This window comes from Nipponia nippon, unplaced genomic scaffold, assembly GCF_047370975.1.
Source record: "Nipponia nippon isolate SJK-2023a ecotype South Korea unplaced genomic scaffold, ASM4737097v1 scaffold_3, whole genome shotgun sequence".
In the NCBI taxonomy this organism is placed as follows: Eukaryota; Metazoa; Chordata; class Aves; order Pelecaniformes; family Threskiornithidae; genus Nipponia; species Nipponia nippon.
Genome location: NW_028262347.1, coordinates 1067550 through 1083583, shown reverse-complemented (window position 1 = coordinate 1083583; position 16034 = coordinate 1067550). Strand labels below are relative to the sequence as shown.

The 16034-nt window shown below is 44.9% G+C and overlaps 1 protein-coding gene across 7 annotated transcripts in view; it reads left to right on the top strand.

Annotated features, from left to right (window-relative positions):
- Positions 1–16034, top strand: part of PPP6R2 (protein phosphatase 6 regulatory subunit 2) — a 126402-nt gene that overhangs the window by 66593 nt on the left and 43775 nt on the right. For all 7 annotated transcript variants that reach the window (XR_015706949.1, XM_087767680.1, XM_087767683.1 and 4 more), the window contains 7 exons: positions 3913–3978; positions 6090–6202; positions 10602–10715; positions 11951–12077; positions 12649–12801; positions 13543–13746; positions 14398–14462. Coding sequence is in view for 6 of the 7 variants with exons in the window: in XM_087767680.1 (XP_087623806.1) it covers positions 3913–3978; positions 6090–6202; positions 10602–10715; positions 11951–12077; positions 12649–12801; positions 13543–13746; positions 14398–14462 (842 nt within the window). In the remaining variant the exon portion in view is untranslated. The remainder of the gene's footprint in view (positions 1–3912; positions 3979–6089; positions 6203–10601; positions 10716–11950; positions 12078–12648; positions 12802–13542; positions 13747–14397; positions 14463–16034) is intronic.

Here is a 16034-nt window from a genome sequence, read left to right as displayed (position 1 = left end):
GGGCAGTGGGTTCTTGCTTCCCTGCAGAAGGGAGGCTCCAGCCACGCTCATCTGCCGCCGCCTCTTTCGTTGGTGTGAGGCTCAGGCGGCTCTGATGACTCCCTTGAGGAAACCTGTTCATCCTCGCCTGTTACCGCCAAGCCACTGTGCCCGTTCCGTAGGTGCACATCTCCCGGTGGTGAAAGAGCACTTCTCCTGTTGCCAGCTTCCAGCCGCTGGAGCACAGTGAGTCCCTGGGGTCTCACCACAAATCCCCACCTTCGGGCTGCAGAGTGGGCTGCACCACTCGACATACCTGACCTGGTTGCCTTGGTAATGAGGAGAATGTGATCCCTGGTATTCCGAAGAGAAATCTGCTTGTCCTGGCTGGATCCGTCTCTTCTCCCTGGGTGCTGGTGAAGAGCGCCCAGCTGTGGGCCACGGCTTCTGCAGAAACCCAGCTCCAGGATGGGAGTCTCCATCCTCTAATTCCTGTGTAGTCTCTGGCTGTTCCTTCTTCCATGCAAAATTAGGGTCCAGAAAACCCTGACTGTTTCCATGGTCTCTGCAAAAAAAAAAAAAAAAAAAAAGTGTTGACATTCTGTTCATCCAGAATATAATACTACATTGTCTTCTCACCTCTGCCCACAACTCCCCTCGCCTGGCAGCACAGCGCCGTTGTGAGGGTGCATCTGCTGGGGGTGAGGACCATTTTGTCCACCGAGGAGAAGCAGCAGGCGCTCCCCGCAGCCCGGGGACCTGGTTGCCCATGCCCTCTCTCAGGAGCTCCACGTGGGTTGAGGCCTCCTGTGTGCCAGATTTAGCTGCCCCAGCCGGTGGTGGGAACCATGCCCTCTTGCACGTCACCGCTGAGGTTGCACTGTTCTTGCAGTCCCACGCAGCCTCGAGCAGCACCTCCACACCCCCTTCCATGCCCCACTGCCTCGTTAACTGCCAGTCCCAGTTTGCCTGGACCAGTTTGCCATGTCCCGCTGGTTCTGTGGTGCCTGAGCATACGTGGCACGGGTGCTCCCCAGCAGCCGTTGGGCCCGAGCCCCAGGCTCCCTACTCGGGAGGCAGCAAACTGTTGCCTGCAAACAAACCGGGCTCCTAACAACTGCTACATCAGCCGCCTCCTGCTCGTGGCCCCGCGTCTCGCGTCTTTCCTGTGGAATAATTCAAGTTGCACATATGTGCAAGTTTTCTGTCGGTGAATTCCTCACGAGCGTGTCATTTTTAGCAGTGAGAGTAAACACGCTGCTGAGGTGCCTGTGCTCGGAAGAGTTTGCGTTTCAGGTGTGACTCTTTCAAGGGAGATGCTGAGGGTGATGCTCTTGTACCTCAGGCCAGGTACGCACGCCCTGCAAGTGTCACAGCTTTCGTTTGAGGAGTCAGTCGGAGAGTATTCCTTTTCTTGTGAACGTCCGAGTCCATCTCTTCACCACCAGCCTCGGGACAGAGGAACTGATCTCTTCCAGGCTTACTAGGTGCTTCTGAATTCGCCAGATTTTGGTACTGCTCTTCTGATCTTAACAGATCGTTTCAGTTGGGGTTTTTTTCTTTTGAATTTCATTTCTGTGTCCCTCGGTTCCCAGGAGCAGTCATTCCTTTGTTCAGATGAACGGTCGTGCTTCTCTCCCTTCAGCGCTGCTCTCTGTGGCCACCCACCTCCCCCAGAGCCCGTTATTATGGCAGTGCAGGCAAAAGGAGCAAACCTCCTTATCCGGGCTTATTGCGTCCCCCCCAGTTTCACTTCACAAGGCCGACAGGCTCAGCCGATGTGGGGCTCGCGGGAGGACGGGGATACAGAATAAAGTGGAAACTACAGCGGAGGGCCGGGATTTAACTTGCTGTGCTCTGCGAGGGAAAGAAAAGACATTTAATGCGGGAGTGTTAATAAATAGTTTTCTTCTGGGCTGTGGAACTTGTAAGGGGGGATGGAGCTTCGACAGGTAAAATTTCCTCCGCCGACACAGATTGGCAGGTAGGTTCTGCCCGAAGCAACAAGCAGGCTGAAATACCCACTGTACCCTATCTGTGGAGCTTATTATTTGAAAAAAGGAAACTTGCAGGTAAAAATTGATATAAGTGAGTTTTTTTTACTGAAGTTGTGCAATGTGTTAATACTGTGGGAATACCCGGAGGTGGCAGCCAAAGTGTGGGCTCGTAATCAGGGCGCTGTGCAAAGACGGGGTGTGTAACTGATGATGCAAAACGCAACATGCAAATACAGCACAGAGAAAGGGAGAGGAGGGGCGGGTAATTTTACTGTTAGAGACTGCCAGTGGGCATAATGGATAGGCTTGAGTAGCTGTTTTCTAGAAGCTATAAACGAGGAGAATTTCATTAATCTTGATGCAGCTGTTTGGTAAATTGCCAGTTGACAGCTACCTGAGCCGTCGTCAGAAGATCGAGTCTTAGGATTTGAAAGAAGGATTTCAGTAGTCATATCCGAGCACAGGGAGATGAGAAAAGGTGCTTGTAGACCCAATGAGCACAGAAGGAATGGGCACTTGCTTTGTTAGAGGAATGGAGGTGGCAAGGCTGATGTATTAAGACACAGCAGGGATCAGCTGTGCTGTGATGGTCTTGATGATTTTGATGCTGGGAGACTAGAAACCAGTGGAAGAATCTGAAGAGTTAGGTTGGTAGAGAGGCTGGTGAGGAAAAATGTCTTAGGAACCCAGGTTTTTGAACTTTTGGGTAAACTGGATGTTGGGAAGAAGAAATTACAGAAAGAAGATCTGCAAATATGGTCTTGAATGAAATACTTAGTTTCCCAGCTGTATGCTGGCAAGCTTTTTGGACAAGCTCAGTATTTTTGCAATAATAAGGGATAGCAGAAAAGAGACAAAGTTGGATATTTCAGACTTAGTAGGAAAACAGCAGTATTATTCATGGGAAAAGTCGCTAAAAATGGTAATCTGGAATTTTTGTTTTAAGTCAGATCTACATCGTACTCAACATGGCGTTGGAGAGGAGAGGATGAGATCTGTGGGAGCGTTATTAGAGCAAAGCTGGTAAAGAGTTAACCTAAGGATTGCAGTTGAAGTCCTGTGAATAGATAACACAAAAACGAGTGTTCAAGGGGAGAAGATATGCGTAGAGCCTTCTTATAAAGAAGTGGAAGGCAGGAGACTGTTCATTTTCTCCGTGACTCATCTGAAGAGCGATGGGAGATTATATCATTGCAGAAACCTCCAAAGTCTTTTTCCTTTTAATTAATGTGTGGTCAGTCATTTCAAAAGCAACTGAGAATGCAGTAGTTTGACTGATTGGACTGATTGGTTTGATAAATGTTAGACATCCAGCAGTTTGCCGGGGATGAAGACCACAGAAACTTGAGTGAAAATGGATGGGTGGAAATGAGAGGTTGAGCTTGCAGGCGAAGCTGGGAAGGGAGAGGCTGGAACGTATCATTTGCAGATGCCGCACTTGGTTTGCATGCGGTCAGGAAAGGGAGATACGGTGGCGGCTGGCGCTAGGGAAGGGAAGCAGTCTGAAGTTGGCATAGAGGAAGGAGGCAGGGTATAACAGCAGCGCTGTTCTGTCATCCCAACGTCGGAGCAATTGTTTAGCGTAAACAGCGGTGTGACTGTAAGAGCAGGAAATGGTCGGAGAGGAGCGTGTTGAAAGTTATGCTAATGCTGCTTCAGATGAGATGATGCTTACGGCTGATCTAGTCCATGCTTTCCAAAGGTATTTGGGTTTTTGGTTCCAGGGGCAGGGCGCACATACGGATGCAAATTGAAATGCATCTCTATCTGTGCCTAGGGGAGTTTGTGTATTGCCTGTGGCTTTGATTACAAAGTAGAAGGAAAGGGCTTTCCCTTCTTGAAAAGCCTGTGTTATGCAAAGCTTCTTGAAGATCCTCTTGTTTTGAATTCTGTGATATCAAACAAGGATTTTCTTTTCCCCTTCCTTTCCCTCCAGTGGCTTAATGAAGCAAAAATTATTCAGAGACTTGTGGAACTGATCCATTCAAGCCAGGATGAGGACGTGAGTATGACGAGACTAAGTTTTCTCTTTGTGGGTAGTGGGTCCTGTAAGGTCCAGAAGAATCTCGCTCTGTCTCTTCGATAATGCCCGGGTGACGTATGGAAGGAGATAATGAGGGATGATCTGTATGGGTGGACGTCCTGTCCTCTGGTTGCCAAGCTCAATAACAAAAAGTTTTGTTGTTTTTTTAATCTGGTTTTGACTTACTTTACTACCAATTTCTTAGTTCATTCTGCTGCTGCATCAGTTTGTCTCAGTATCTACAGTCAGTGGTAACTTACTTGATTTTAAGTAGGAACCTGTGATTTGAAACAAGCTGTTGAAAAACTTTTAAAATTAACTAGTTCACTGTCACTTTCAATTCTTTTTAGGCCATAAGTAAGTAGGTATTCAGATATAAAACCTAGAAGATGCAATTCTCTGAGCCCATGAACATGCTGAGTATTAAATTATATGAGTGCTCTCTTTTTAGAATCGTGGCAATGACCTTAAGATCACAGAGTCCAACCGTTAACCCAGCACTGCCAAGGCCACCACTAAACCATGTCCCTCAGCACCACGTCTACATGGCTTTTAAATCCCTCCAGGGATGGAGACTCAGCCCCTGCCCTGGGCAGCCTGGGCCAGGGCCTGACCACTCTCTCCGTGAAGGGATTTTCCCTAATATCCCACCTAACCCTGCCCTGGTGCAGCTTGAGGCCGTTCCCTCTCGTCCCATCGCTTGTTCCTGGGGAGAAGAGACCGACCCCCCCGGCTCCAGCCTCCTTTCAGGCGGTTGCAGAGAGCGATGAGGGCTCCCCTCAGCCTCCTCTTCTCCAGGCTGAGCCCCCCCAGCTCCCCCAGCCGCTCCTCCCCAGCCTTGGGCTCCAGCCCCTGCCCCAGCCTCGCTGCCCTGCTCTGGCCACGCAGAGTTTCCCCCCCCCCTTTTTTTTTCCTTTCAATAATTTTCACAAAACGTCCGAGCCAGGAGCTCTAGGTCTGGATCTCAGTTTCCTACTCTATCATTTCACATTTGGGTGTTGACTGCCGTCCCTGACGCTCAGCAGGAGAAACACAGCAGCGTGTTGATCTCTCGCTGGCTGCTTTGGCTTAGGTGGGGATGGGGGCACTTGTTAGCAGATGCCCGCGAGTGCCAGCAGCAAAGCGAACGGGATGGCACAGGATTCTTTTGGTGTAGTGTTAATGCTGACGATAGGATTCCCTCATCTCATCGCAGCAAAAATTGCCCCTTCTGAGAGAAAAAATGGGAAGTAACGTGCTGATACGTGTGCCTTCAGCAGTGCTCTCTCATGGGTGAATGCTAAATTACAGCGTAAGATCTTATATATGCAGTAGCTACAGAGAGTCATTGATTGATAGTCAGAATGAGATGATTAATTTATCAAAATACTACTTTAAAGCCTTCTAATACATAGTAATTAAATTGTAAAGGGTTTTATCAAGCCATTTATTTTTCTTCGTGCAGGAAACCTCTTCAGTAGTGAGATGTAAGAGTGAAATACTTATATTTGAAATTTGCAAGTTAATCATAGAATCATAGAATCGTTAAGGTTGGCAAAGACCCTTAAGATCATCGAGTCCAACCATTAACCCAGCACTGCCAAGGCCACCACTAAACCATGTCCCTAAGCACCACATCTCTCTGGCTTTGAAATCCCCCCAGGGATGGGGACTCAGCCCTGCCCTGGGCAGCCTGGGCCAGGGCCTGACAGCCCTTTGGGGGAAGAAGTTTTTCCCAATATCCAACATAAACCTGCCCTGGCCCCAGCACTGAGCCCTGGGGAACACCACTCGCGACCGGCCACCAACTGGATTCGACTCCGTTCACCACTTGGTCAGGAAGAATCCTCACTTTCTGAAATCTTCAACTGCATTTAATTGTTAAGTTCAGGAAGACCTCCTCTTTGATTTTAAAATCTGTTAATGCTTCTAATAATTCACATCAGCGTTGTATTTAACAGATGAATACTCTAGAGCATGGTAGCACTTGTTCTGAAAAATTGATTTATCCAGTTTCTTGCATTCCCAGCCGTGTTAAATTTTGTCTGACAGCCAGAATGAGCCACGTGGAGACGTTAGCGCTGAAATGTGCTCTATGTCATTGTTTACAGAGGCAATCAAATGCTTCCCAGACCCTGTGTGATATCATAAGATTGAGCAGAGACCAGAGCAATCAACTCCAGGATATACCTGAGCCTGATCCACTTCTCACAGCACTGGAATCGTAAGTACTTCTCAGAGGACTGTTGCTAAACTAATTGCTACTAATACTGTCATTTACTGATGGCTCCCTAGAGACACAAAGTATGCGTGTCAAACCTTTGCTTAACTCTTGACATTTGTGCCAACCGTTTAATGCTGCTTTTAAATTGTAGCATCACTTAGCTGCTGCTGTTGAGATTTCTGGGTTTTGTAGCTCTGTCTGAAGGCAGGAGATTGGGGTTAACGATCCCCAAAGCTCACAATCTAATTCAAGACAAGACGATGCTCTTGAGTGTGTTAAAACGCTCATAGTGAGTTCGGAGAAAGGTGAGTGGCAAAAGTTGAGGGAGATCCCACAAAGACAAATCTTAAAATTTCCATGTTGACAGTGTTCCTTGGTGCCAAGTGTGACTTTATGTGCAGGGCTTTGGTCATACTTGGCCAATCAGTGGCTCTTATTCCACGCTGGTAAACATGTCGCACCGTATAGACGGATTTCAGATCATCAGGTTGCTGTTCTTCAAAATTGGGAAGAAAATGCTGTGACAAGAGAAGGAGTTCTCTCACCGTAGTAGCTCACGTGTCCCCATGCGCTTTGTATGGGGCATTATTAGCTTGCCTTCCAACCCTTGCTGAGGTCTCCTTCCGCACTCTGAGTGTCCTCTGGCATGCCGGTTTTGGTTCCTGAGTCAAATATCAGTTGTAGATTTCTTAACTTAATGTGAGCCTTGGGTTGCATGCTCTTCCATAGAGATAAGGTGATGCTGAGATACTGCCCGATACATCTCACCAACAGTTGTCTGCCTGTTACTTAGACTGAATTGTTAATCTCCCTGCTTTTATTCTCCAAATTTGGTTGAACCCTGGAAGAAGTAAGCCTACACACTTTAAATGCCTTCCTTGCCCTCCCTCATCATGCAAAAAGTCCTTCCATTATTTGTGGCGTTGGGGCTAGATGGTGACAATTCAATTCTCCCCTCTCTCTCTACATTCCCTGTGGATCCCTTAATACATTAGTTAGCATCAGCTACTTCTTTTTCCTCCAAGTCCTGTCCCTTGCGACCATCATGAGCTCTCATCGTGTCTCAGAAACATTGTGCACTGCTTTAATTCAAGATGACATGTCACAACGCAAAGGCAGAATTGGCTTAATCATTTTCTACCTTCTGGTTGATAAATGTTGCAGACAGGATTTGTAAAGAGAGGTGATAGTGTCTTTTATTAGCCCTGGTACTTTGGCTGGAAAAGTAGAAAAGCTGTTTGGTTCCTAAGCGTTTTGTCATGTTTGCAGATGATCTTGTGTAACTTACTTGAAGGTAGTCTGGCACTAAAATAGTGAATTCCATCATTTGGAAGCTGTTGGGCTGTGTTGGGTTGTTCTAAAGATGTCATCTAGTGATAAAATGGCACTGGGGTATGGTTGGCAAAAGCAGCATTTGTAGTATTTCGGGGTTTTTTAAGTTACATTTGGTAGGTGTTCCCTTGAAAAAAGGATGGAAGGATGCTTGCGATCCCAGCTAGCGGTGCGCAGCGCTTCCTTTCAGAACCTGCGGTTGTATGTCCAGACAGCTTGCGGTGATACTTGGAAGAGTTTTTTTCATTTGAAGTTTGTTAGTTTTGGTTTTTTGTTTTTTTTTGTTTGTCTTAAATCCAGACCTAACTTCTCTAATGTTACTGAGGGAATATATTGATGAGAAACTTGCACTTTCAAAGAGTATTTTTATTAGGAGTTATTTACCAAATAATGCTAAGTATGAGTTGTGTACCAGAAAACATGGATTTTTCAAGTGTAGTCTATTCCCTTGGCATTGTTTCTTTGCTCTTTATAATGTAGTTTTAAATTACTTGTGTTAGCATGTGTACCGCTTCCTATATTTGCTTCAAACCTAAAAACATTTACTAGAGATTCAACATGAGATTAAAGCCAAAACCGGCTCTTTTAGGCCTAAAGGCACCATTTTGACAGAAAAGGGATGAAATAAGAGATTTGAGGTGAATAATATAGCATCTATAACTCAGGCTTCAAATTCCTCTTTTACATGTTTTTGTTGACCCAGAGCTTTCTTAATTTATGTGACATTGCTGCTGTTTTCTCCTGGTTGTGAACCGGCGGTTCACACATGAGTATCGAGGGCATCTGTTGGGACAGGAGCCGATGAGCGTAGGTGAGAACGGGACGGGAATCGTGCTGCTCACGGGCACTGAAAAGCCGTGGTCTCCGCAGATGCGCACAGGCTCTCCGCGGGCTCGACGTGTAACTGCCCCTTCAAGGAAATGTTCGCTCCTAAATGCTTCGTTGCCTTTCCTGCGCCTGCAGAAATAAGGCAGACCTCGCCTTTTGTCCCACGCCCTACCGTAACATTTTCTTATTGAATAGCAAAACGTTGGATTTTCAGTGGAGATGGCATCCCTGATGGTGGAGCCTTCAGCATCTCGTCAAGCCTGTATCGGTTTTGGGCCCTTTCAGGTTTGGAGATGAGCCTCCAGCTTGGGCATTTCACCTGGGACGTCCAGGCCCTCTAAGGAGGGTCGTGGTTCGCGGTGGTGGGAGCTGTGGTGGGCCATGGAGAACACGGTGCTTTCAGACTTTCTCAGTAGCTTTAGGCTTTCTCAGCAGTTTCAGGGAGGGATGTGGAACCCTGCTGTGCGGCGGGCAGAAGATGGCTGCCCGTGGTCTTTCGCGAGAGCCTCTGTGACACCAGTGGTGGAATTTAAGCAAGTTTCCTTTGTTACAAAGAATTACACAAAGCTGCAATTTGAAGTTTGGCTCATGCTTTACTCCAATGGTCTTTAGCGTCTTCTCCCTCCCCGTCGCCCTCGCTTCCCTGGCGGTCTCTGTGTCTACGCTTGGCATGTTTTCAAGCACCACCTGTAACTTCCATGAGAGAAATAAAAACGGTTTTGCACTTTGAAAAAGCATTTCTAAAAGTCACTATACCACTTCACTGTTTAGCAGAAAAAATATTTTGAACAAAAGTAATTTTTTGCAGGACTCGCCTTCCTGCTGAAGGTCACATCTCTCATTACTTGCCTTGGCCAATTTTTCCGAGCATTACTGGCAACCTTTTTGATCACTTTTTTAATCTATGAATCATGAATTAATGATCAGCTAGTGCAGCAAGAAGGAGCCGTGATCAGGGTTACGGAATAAATATCAAATCTAGATTTTCAATAACTGCTGGCTGTATGCAATAAAAGTGAATTCAGTTAATCACGGTAAACTGTTACTTCTTTCTCCTGACTCTGCCTCTTGTGCTTGTGCTGATGGAGTGTATTTAGATGCTACTTATTTTAATAATTCTCTCTCATGCATTATTCATGTGTTTTACATTTTTATCTCATATTTTATTTATACAAATGTAAATGAGATTTTTTCAAACGTTAGAAAATAGTAAAAATTAGACTGTGAACTTGAGTACTACTGTTTTTAGCTGGGCATGTGACTTTGCAAGTCCAGAAAGGCACTTGCTGAGTGCTGGATTTTGGAGCACGTCATGAACAGCCTCAGGATTGGCACGGGAAGGAGTCTGAACGCAGAGGTGGAAGCGCTTGGGCCCTGCTGCAGTCCGGTGGCTGCGGATGAGTAACGGTACCAGCCCGAACCTCGCGTTCCTCCTATCAGTTACTCCTTTAGCACGGCAAATACTAGGGAGAGGAGTGGGCTGTTACCTTTGTGCTAATTATTCTTCAATTCTAAGGCCGTGCTTCAGTGTCGGAGTAATTCTTAATGCTAGAAAGGACCAGTGTCGTTATTCATTCTGACTCCAGCAGTCTTCAGCACTTTGCTGGGTGATCCCTCCACCTGGCCCCAAATCTGTCAGTATTTGGGAGACATCTTGGTTTAGGGGCTCAAAGAGATGGTGAATTGATTAAAATATTTCAAGGGGATGATAGCCAAGACTACTAAAAGCCTGCATATTATTTACAGTTTGCATTCATTGGCCTCTGTTTCCAGGTCCTGGATCATCTTCCGCCAGTGGCAAATGCGAAGGGTCAACTTCCACTCTTTGTTGTCTGTCCTCTGTGATGCTGATGGATAATTTTAGATTATCAGCTGCATATTGTCTTTAATAAATTAAATTTACTGAGTTAATACTTCGGTTGTCTTCCAGTTTATAACTAAGAGGTATATCCTGCTGATAAAGGAGAACGACAGTTCGGTTTGGAGTCTAGGTGTTTATAACCAGGCCTTGCCTTAGCGGTGAGCAAGCACGTCCAGAAACCTGGCATAGAACCATTCTTGTCATATGAGGCTTTAGAAAGGAATGTCTTTATTCTTTCTTAAAAAGAAAAAAAAAAAGAAAAAATTGCAGCTTTTTTTTTCCCCCCAGAAACCCCAGAAGTGGCTTTTTTTTGTGATTAAAGCAACTGCCAAATATTTTTAATTCTTATATGGCTAATGTGTGTGTGTTGACCAACAGGCAGGAATGTGTGGAGCAACTCCTGAAGAATATGTTTGATGGAGAGCAGACTGAAAATTGCATAGTGAATGGAACACAAGTTCTTCTAACGCTGCTGGAAACAAGGCGCTCTGGGTAAGTTAGCACCTTCCTCCCTAGCCAGAGCCATTTTAGGAACTCCAGTCTAGTTTTATGAAGCAGAAAAGGAATTCTTTTGGCCTAGTGTGAGGTGCTGTCTAGAAACGAGTACAAGAAAAGCCGTTTGGTTCTTTTGATGCGGCAGCTGTGCCCCACGGCGGTTGGACCAGTTGGCAGCTGGGCCCTTCTGTGGGCTCTCCCAGTTGCCTTGCGCGTGCGCAGCGAGGCCTCGCCTGTGAGAGCAGAGCTCTTGCGGCCGGCAGAACGCGTGCAGAGTCGGGGGGGAGGCACATCACGCACGACGTATATATCTATATACGGCTCTATAGTTTTAAGTTTGTTTTTTAAAACTATATCCCCCTTTTATTTCTTTTGATGGAGCTAGGGGAGAGAGAAGGCAAAAGAGAGTTCTGGGGAGGAAGTGAGACCTTGCAAATGTCAGTTTCTAAAAAAGGAGAAGATAAGGAAGAGTGAAGGAGGTAATGGAAGATTAGGAAGAGGCGCTGGCGAGGACAGAAGATGGCACTGGGCAAAGGAGTTGCTAGTCAGAGAGTCATGCGCAGAGTTAAAACTGAAAAGCTGAGATGCTAATTCTGCTGTGTCTGGTGCCCAGGGTCCCTGAAGAGTTAGGGGTTGGGGGCTTAGGGGCTCCGATCTAGCCCACTCCTGCCGTGCTGGGATTGCGTTTCATTACTGGAATGGAAGCGTTTCTTTTATTCCTATGTGAGAGACTGCTGTTGGCAGGGGCCAGTACAAAATCGTTGGAATTGACTGCTTGCCGAGAAGGAGGTAGGGGTGTGAGCACAGCTACGCGCCTGCTCGAGGCTTTCGTCCCTTACTATATGTGCGTACTGCTTTTTGAACACTTGTGGAAGGTTTACAGTTTTTAACGACTGTTTATAGTTAACTCTTTCGGATGTAATTTACTTTTCAAATGTTTGGGAAGTTCTAAAAACCAGGGAGCGCTTCAGTAATTTGTCTTTGTCAGCTCTGCAGACGGCTTATTCTCCGTCTTCCCACTCGCCTCATTCACAGCCTTGATTATGTGAACGTCGTCTTGTAAATGAGGTATTAATATAGCGTAGTTATGTAAATATATTCAGTAGCAGGAAATTATTATTCTTCATATCCATCGTTATTCTTCAGGAGAAAATGACCGACATGGACAGTGTGACTGGAGACCATTGTAAGATTTTGTCAAATCTTAACCGCTGCGCTGTTGTCCTTTACAGAGTGGAAGGACTGATGGACTCATACACTCAGGGATTTGAAAGGTCTTACACTGTCAATAGCAGCATCTTACATGGTATTGAACCAAGGCTAAAGGATTTCCACCAGCTGCTGCTCAGCCCTCCCAAGGTAAAGCGTCTCGGCCTTTCTCAGGAGCAGGTGGCTCCTGACCTGCATTTCAGGTTGCCCTTTCCTTATACACAGCCTTCCTGGATATTTTCTGAAAGCGCCACGTGCTGGAACAGGCAAAAGTCTTTTGAACAAAAATTCACGCTTAAAATTTATAGTTTGGGTGCTTAGGGACTAGGCAGTAGGGAGTTTGAAAGCCGCTGTATTCGAGGAAAACCAAGAAGTACAGGGACGTTGGGACTGGTGGCTTGTGTAAAGATGGTGAGGGGGTGAAGAGCAAGGAACTTTCAGTTAGTGGATATTTTGATTTTAATCTTCAGGTTTGGAAGTACAGGTGTCAGAGTGGTCACACAACACTGTCCTCTGTGTGGGAAGATGGCTTAGGTTTACCTGCAGAGAATATTTATGAAATCACAGAATGCTTTGGGATGGAGGGGACCTTTAAAGGTCATCTGGTCCATCCCCCCCGCCATCGGCAGGGAAACGAACTAGTTTAGTCAATCATTGTGCTTATACACCCAAGGAAATGCTGATCTTTGATGCGGGTACTCATTATCTGTTTCTCTGATAGAAAGCAGCAATCCTAACTACAATTGGTGTCTTGGAGGAGCCACTGGGGAATGCTCGTCTTCATGGATCTCGTCTAATAGCTGCTCTGCTTCACACAAACACTCCCAGTATTAATCAGGAACTATGCAGACTCAGTACCATGAACTTATTACTTGTGAGTAACATAGTGGGACGCTGGGGCGAGGAGGAATAGCTTTAAACTGGGAACATTTTTGCCTTCCCTTTCACTTGTTCGGTGCGAGGTGGTTTGTTTCAAGCGTGCCAGTGTGTAATTATTTTTCTAATCTGCTGAAAGTAGGAACATCCATCCTCAGAATAGCGTCTGTAATAGAAATATGGTTGCTTACTGTTTTGAAGTGAACCTCACGCTTCAGATTTATTGTTACAGCAGTTTAGTAGCGTGTATGCAGAATAGTCTGGTTATTGGGAAAGCTTGGGTGCGCTGCGTATATATGCTCTTATAATACTGAGAGCTGCTCTCTTTGTCTAGCTGTGAACAGGGGCATGTTCTGAAAACTGCCAAAATCACCGGGACAGTCTTTCAGAAAATTATTTTTATACTTAGAAATGACTTGGTTAATATTTTTCTTACGATTAATTCAGCCACGGACTAGATAACGTTTTTTTCAGCATGCCTGTGCTGTGAGCCCTAGCTGTGTACCGGAGTATTTCTGACGCGCTCCGTTTATGGGAGAGCACGCGTTACAGCAGAGCAAAGGGAGACAGTCAGCCGCAAGCGGATGCTGAGGTGTAGAAGTTCTTTTAGTGGAACTAAAACCTGTTGTTTTAGTGGAACTGCTGATTAAACACCTAGTTGGGCAGTGTTCTAATGTCATTCGATTAAGAATGGGAAGATGTATCTGGAGTGAATTCTTTTGTTTCTCATTTTTTCCAGGACTTATTTTTTAAGTACACATGGAATAACTTTTTGCATTTCCAAGTGGAATTGTCCATAGCAGCTATTCTCTCGCACTCTGTGCAAGAGGGGAAAACTACTGCTAATGACCTAGAAAGCAAAGAAGAGGTGCTGAATGGAAATGTGGCCACAGAGAGCTTAGAGCCTCCAGAAAACAACACCGAGAATATTATGGTTACTCACGTAAGTCCCGTCCTGTCACCTGGAATTTTAGACTGATTGATTCAGCCTGAATGTGCATGAACAGGGAAATGATATGACAGACTGTGCAAGAGCACAGAGTTTATTTAAAAGTGTCTAGATATAACTTGGTTCTGTCAGTTCTGGATGGAAGTGTATTTGCTTTTGTACATTGGGTTTTAGCACCCAATTACAAAATAAACATACCACCCATCTCATTTAAGGGGCTTGTGAATCCATTTTTATTTAATTTTTTTAGTAAAGATGCATATAAACTTTGGACAAAAAAACCCAACCTACGAGTAGCTAACTACATTGTAGCTTCTGCATTGTGGCCCTAATGATGAAAAATTGTTGTTGCATTTGTAAAACGACAACAACGTTCTTCATTGCTGCTCGTGGGAAGCCCCAAAGCAGGCTGAAGGTGTTCCCGGGTATTGCTGTTTTCCCTGGATCCTCTGAGAAAAAAATTGAGACAGAAGGAACTCGAGCTCTTGGGAAAGATGAGTGCTGAACTTCAAGTTCTTGTTCAGGAGAAGCAAAGGAACGAACAGAAGTAACTGTAGTTCAGTGCAGACTTCCTAAGGCATGAGTCTTGCTTTGGCAAACTTCTGAAATGTTCTTCCTAACTCTTTTTTTTTCTTTCCCCTCTAGCTGTTCCAGAAATGCTGCCTAGTGCAAAGGATATTGGACGCCTGGGAAGCCAATGACAAAATACAGTAAGGGATTTCGGGGTCAGCAGGCCCTGTTCTAGGGCTGCGGATGTAGAATATTGCCTTGAAATATTCTTTCAATTATTGGGATAGTTTACAATTTAATGGTGTCTAAAATGATTTGGAATCGATTGTGATTTGGAATTAGGATTATTTGCATGTTAAAAAGCAAATTCACCAAATAGGCATATAATTTGAAAGCATGATTTTTTTTTTTTAAACGCTTGTAACATCTCAACCCAAATACACAATATGGTTCGTTCTTGCTTTCTCAGGAAATTGCATAGCATATTAACTACATAGAATATTAACTTTTTTCTTTTTTTTTTTTAAATGCACAATTATATTCTCCCTAGAGCGAGCCACTGTATGGAAACTGAGGTGGGGAAGCATTTTTGCCCCAGATTTGCCCCGCATTTAATATTCTAACTTTATAAAACACTTGGATTTCATGCTGATTGCAATGATTATAAGAAATAAATAATTAAAAAACCCCTAGAAGATCTTAAAGTGAAAATATTAGCTAGGCTTCTGTTTCTGTATCCCTCTAAATGTTTTGGTCCTCCCTCGCTATTTTGAGCTCTTTATGGCTTCAAAGTGCTTTGTAGCCCCACTGTCATTATTTTGGGTTACTGGCAGGCCATAATTGGTGGTTGGGTTTTGGTTTGATTTTTTTTGTTTGTTTCGGTTTGGTTTTGTTGGGGTTCTTTTGTTTTTTCCCTCTTGCAACCCCTTGGGCTGTTGGTAACAAATTTTGCCGGTAGTTTCATTGCACAGCTATCACTGTGTACAGTTTTGTAGGTAACAAACATCTGTGGTTGCTGCTTAAGAGTTTTCCTAATTAAATTAGATAGGAACTAGAGCTCATACATATTTCATGCCAAACAGTTCCAGTCACCACACTGGAAAGAATTTTAATGGCAAGACAAAAATCCCGAGTTAACAGAGAGGTATCTCAGCTGGTGTGCTTGAAAGTTTGGGTTTATACGAAGGTTATTGCGTGCACTCGGTGAGGAGACGGAGTCAAGCACTGGGAGCCCCAGGGCCAGAGATGCCAAATGAGAGCTTGGGAATTATGTCTTAAAAACCATCAGCAAGAGTGGTGGTAATGCATTTTCCTGTTGGAACGTGGAATTTCTCCTTGGGTTCTCTTAGTTTTAGTTATTCCATATGTTCTTGATAAAGGACTTTGTAGCTGCTAGAATTTAACTTCTAGGTAACCCGCATAATTATTTTACTGCAGTCCATTTGATCTGCTTCGGTAATTAGAATTTAAAATAAAGTAAGTCTGGTCAGCAATGTGAGTTTATAGGAAGCATCAGTTTGCTGTAGCGCAGCTTTATTTGCCTTCCGTTCACGTGAACGCATACCATTACTTGTGGCATGGTTGATAAAAAGTATTTGGAAGTATTGACGTAAAAGTAGATTTTGCATGTTTGCTGCCTGCATTCCAGCAGTGTGTTAAGGACTGCTCAACTCAGAAAAAATGTTATATTGCTCCTCCCAGAGTACACGGCCACAGAAGGCAGATGCAACATTGCTGGTCACTGCTTTTACCACCATACACTTAAAATTTTT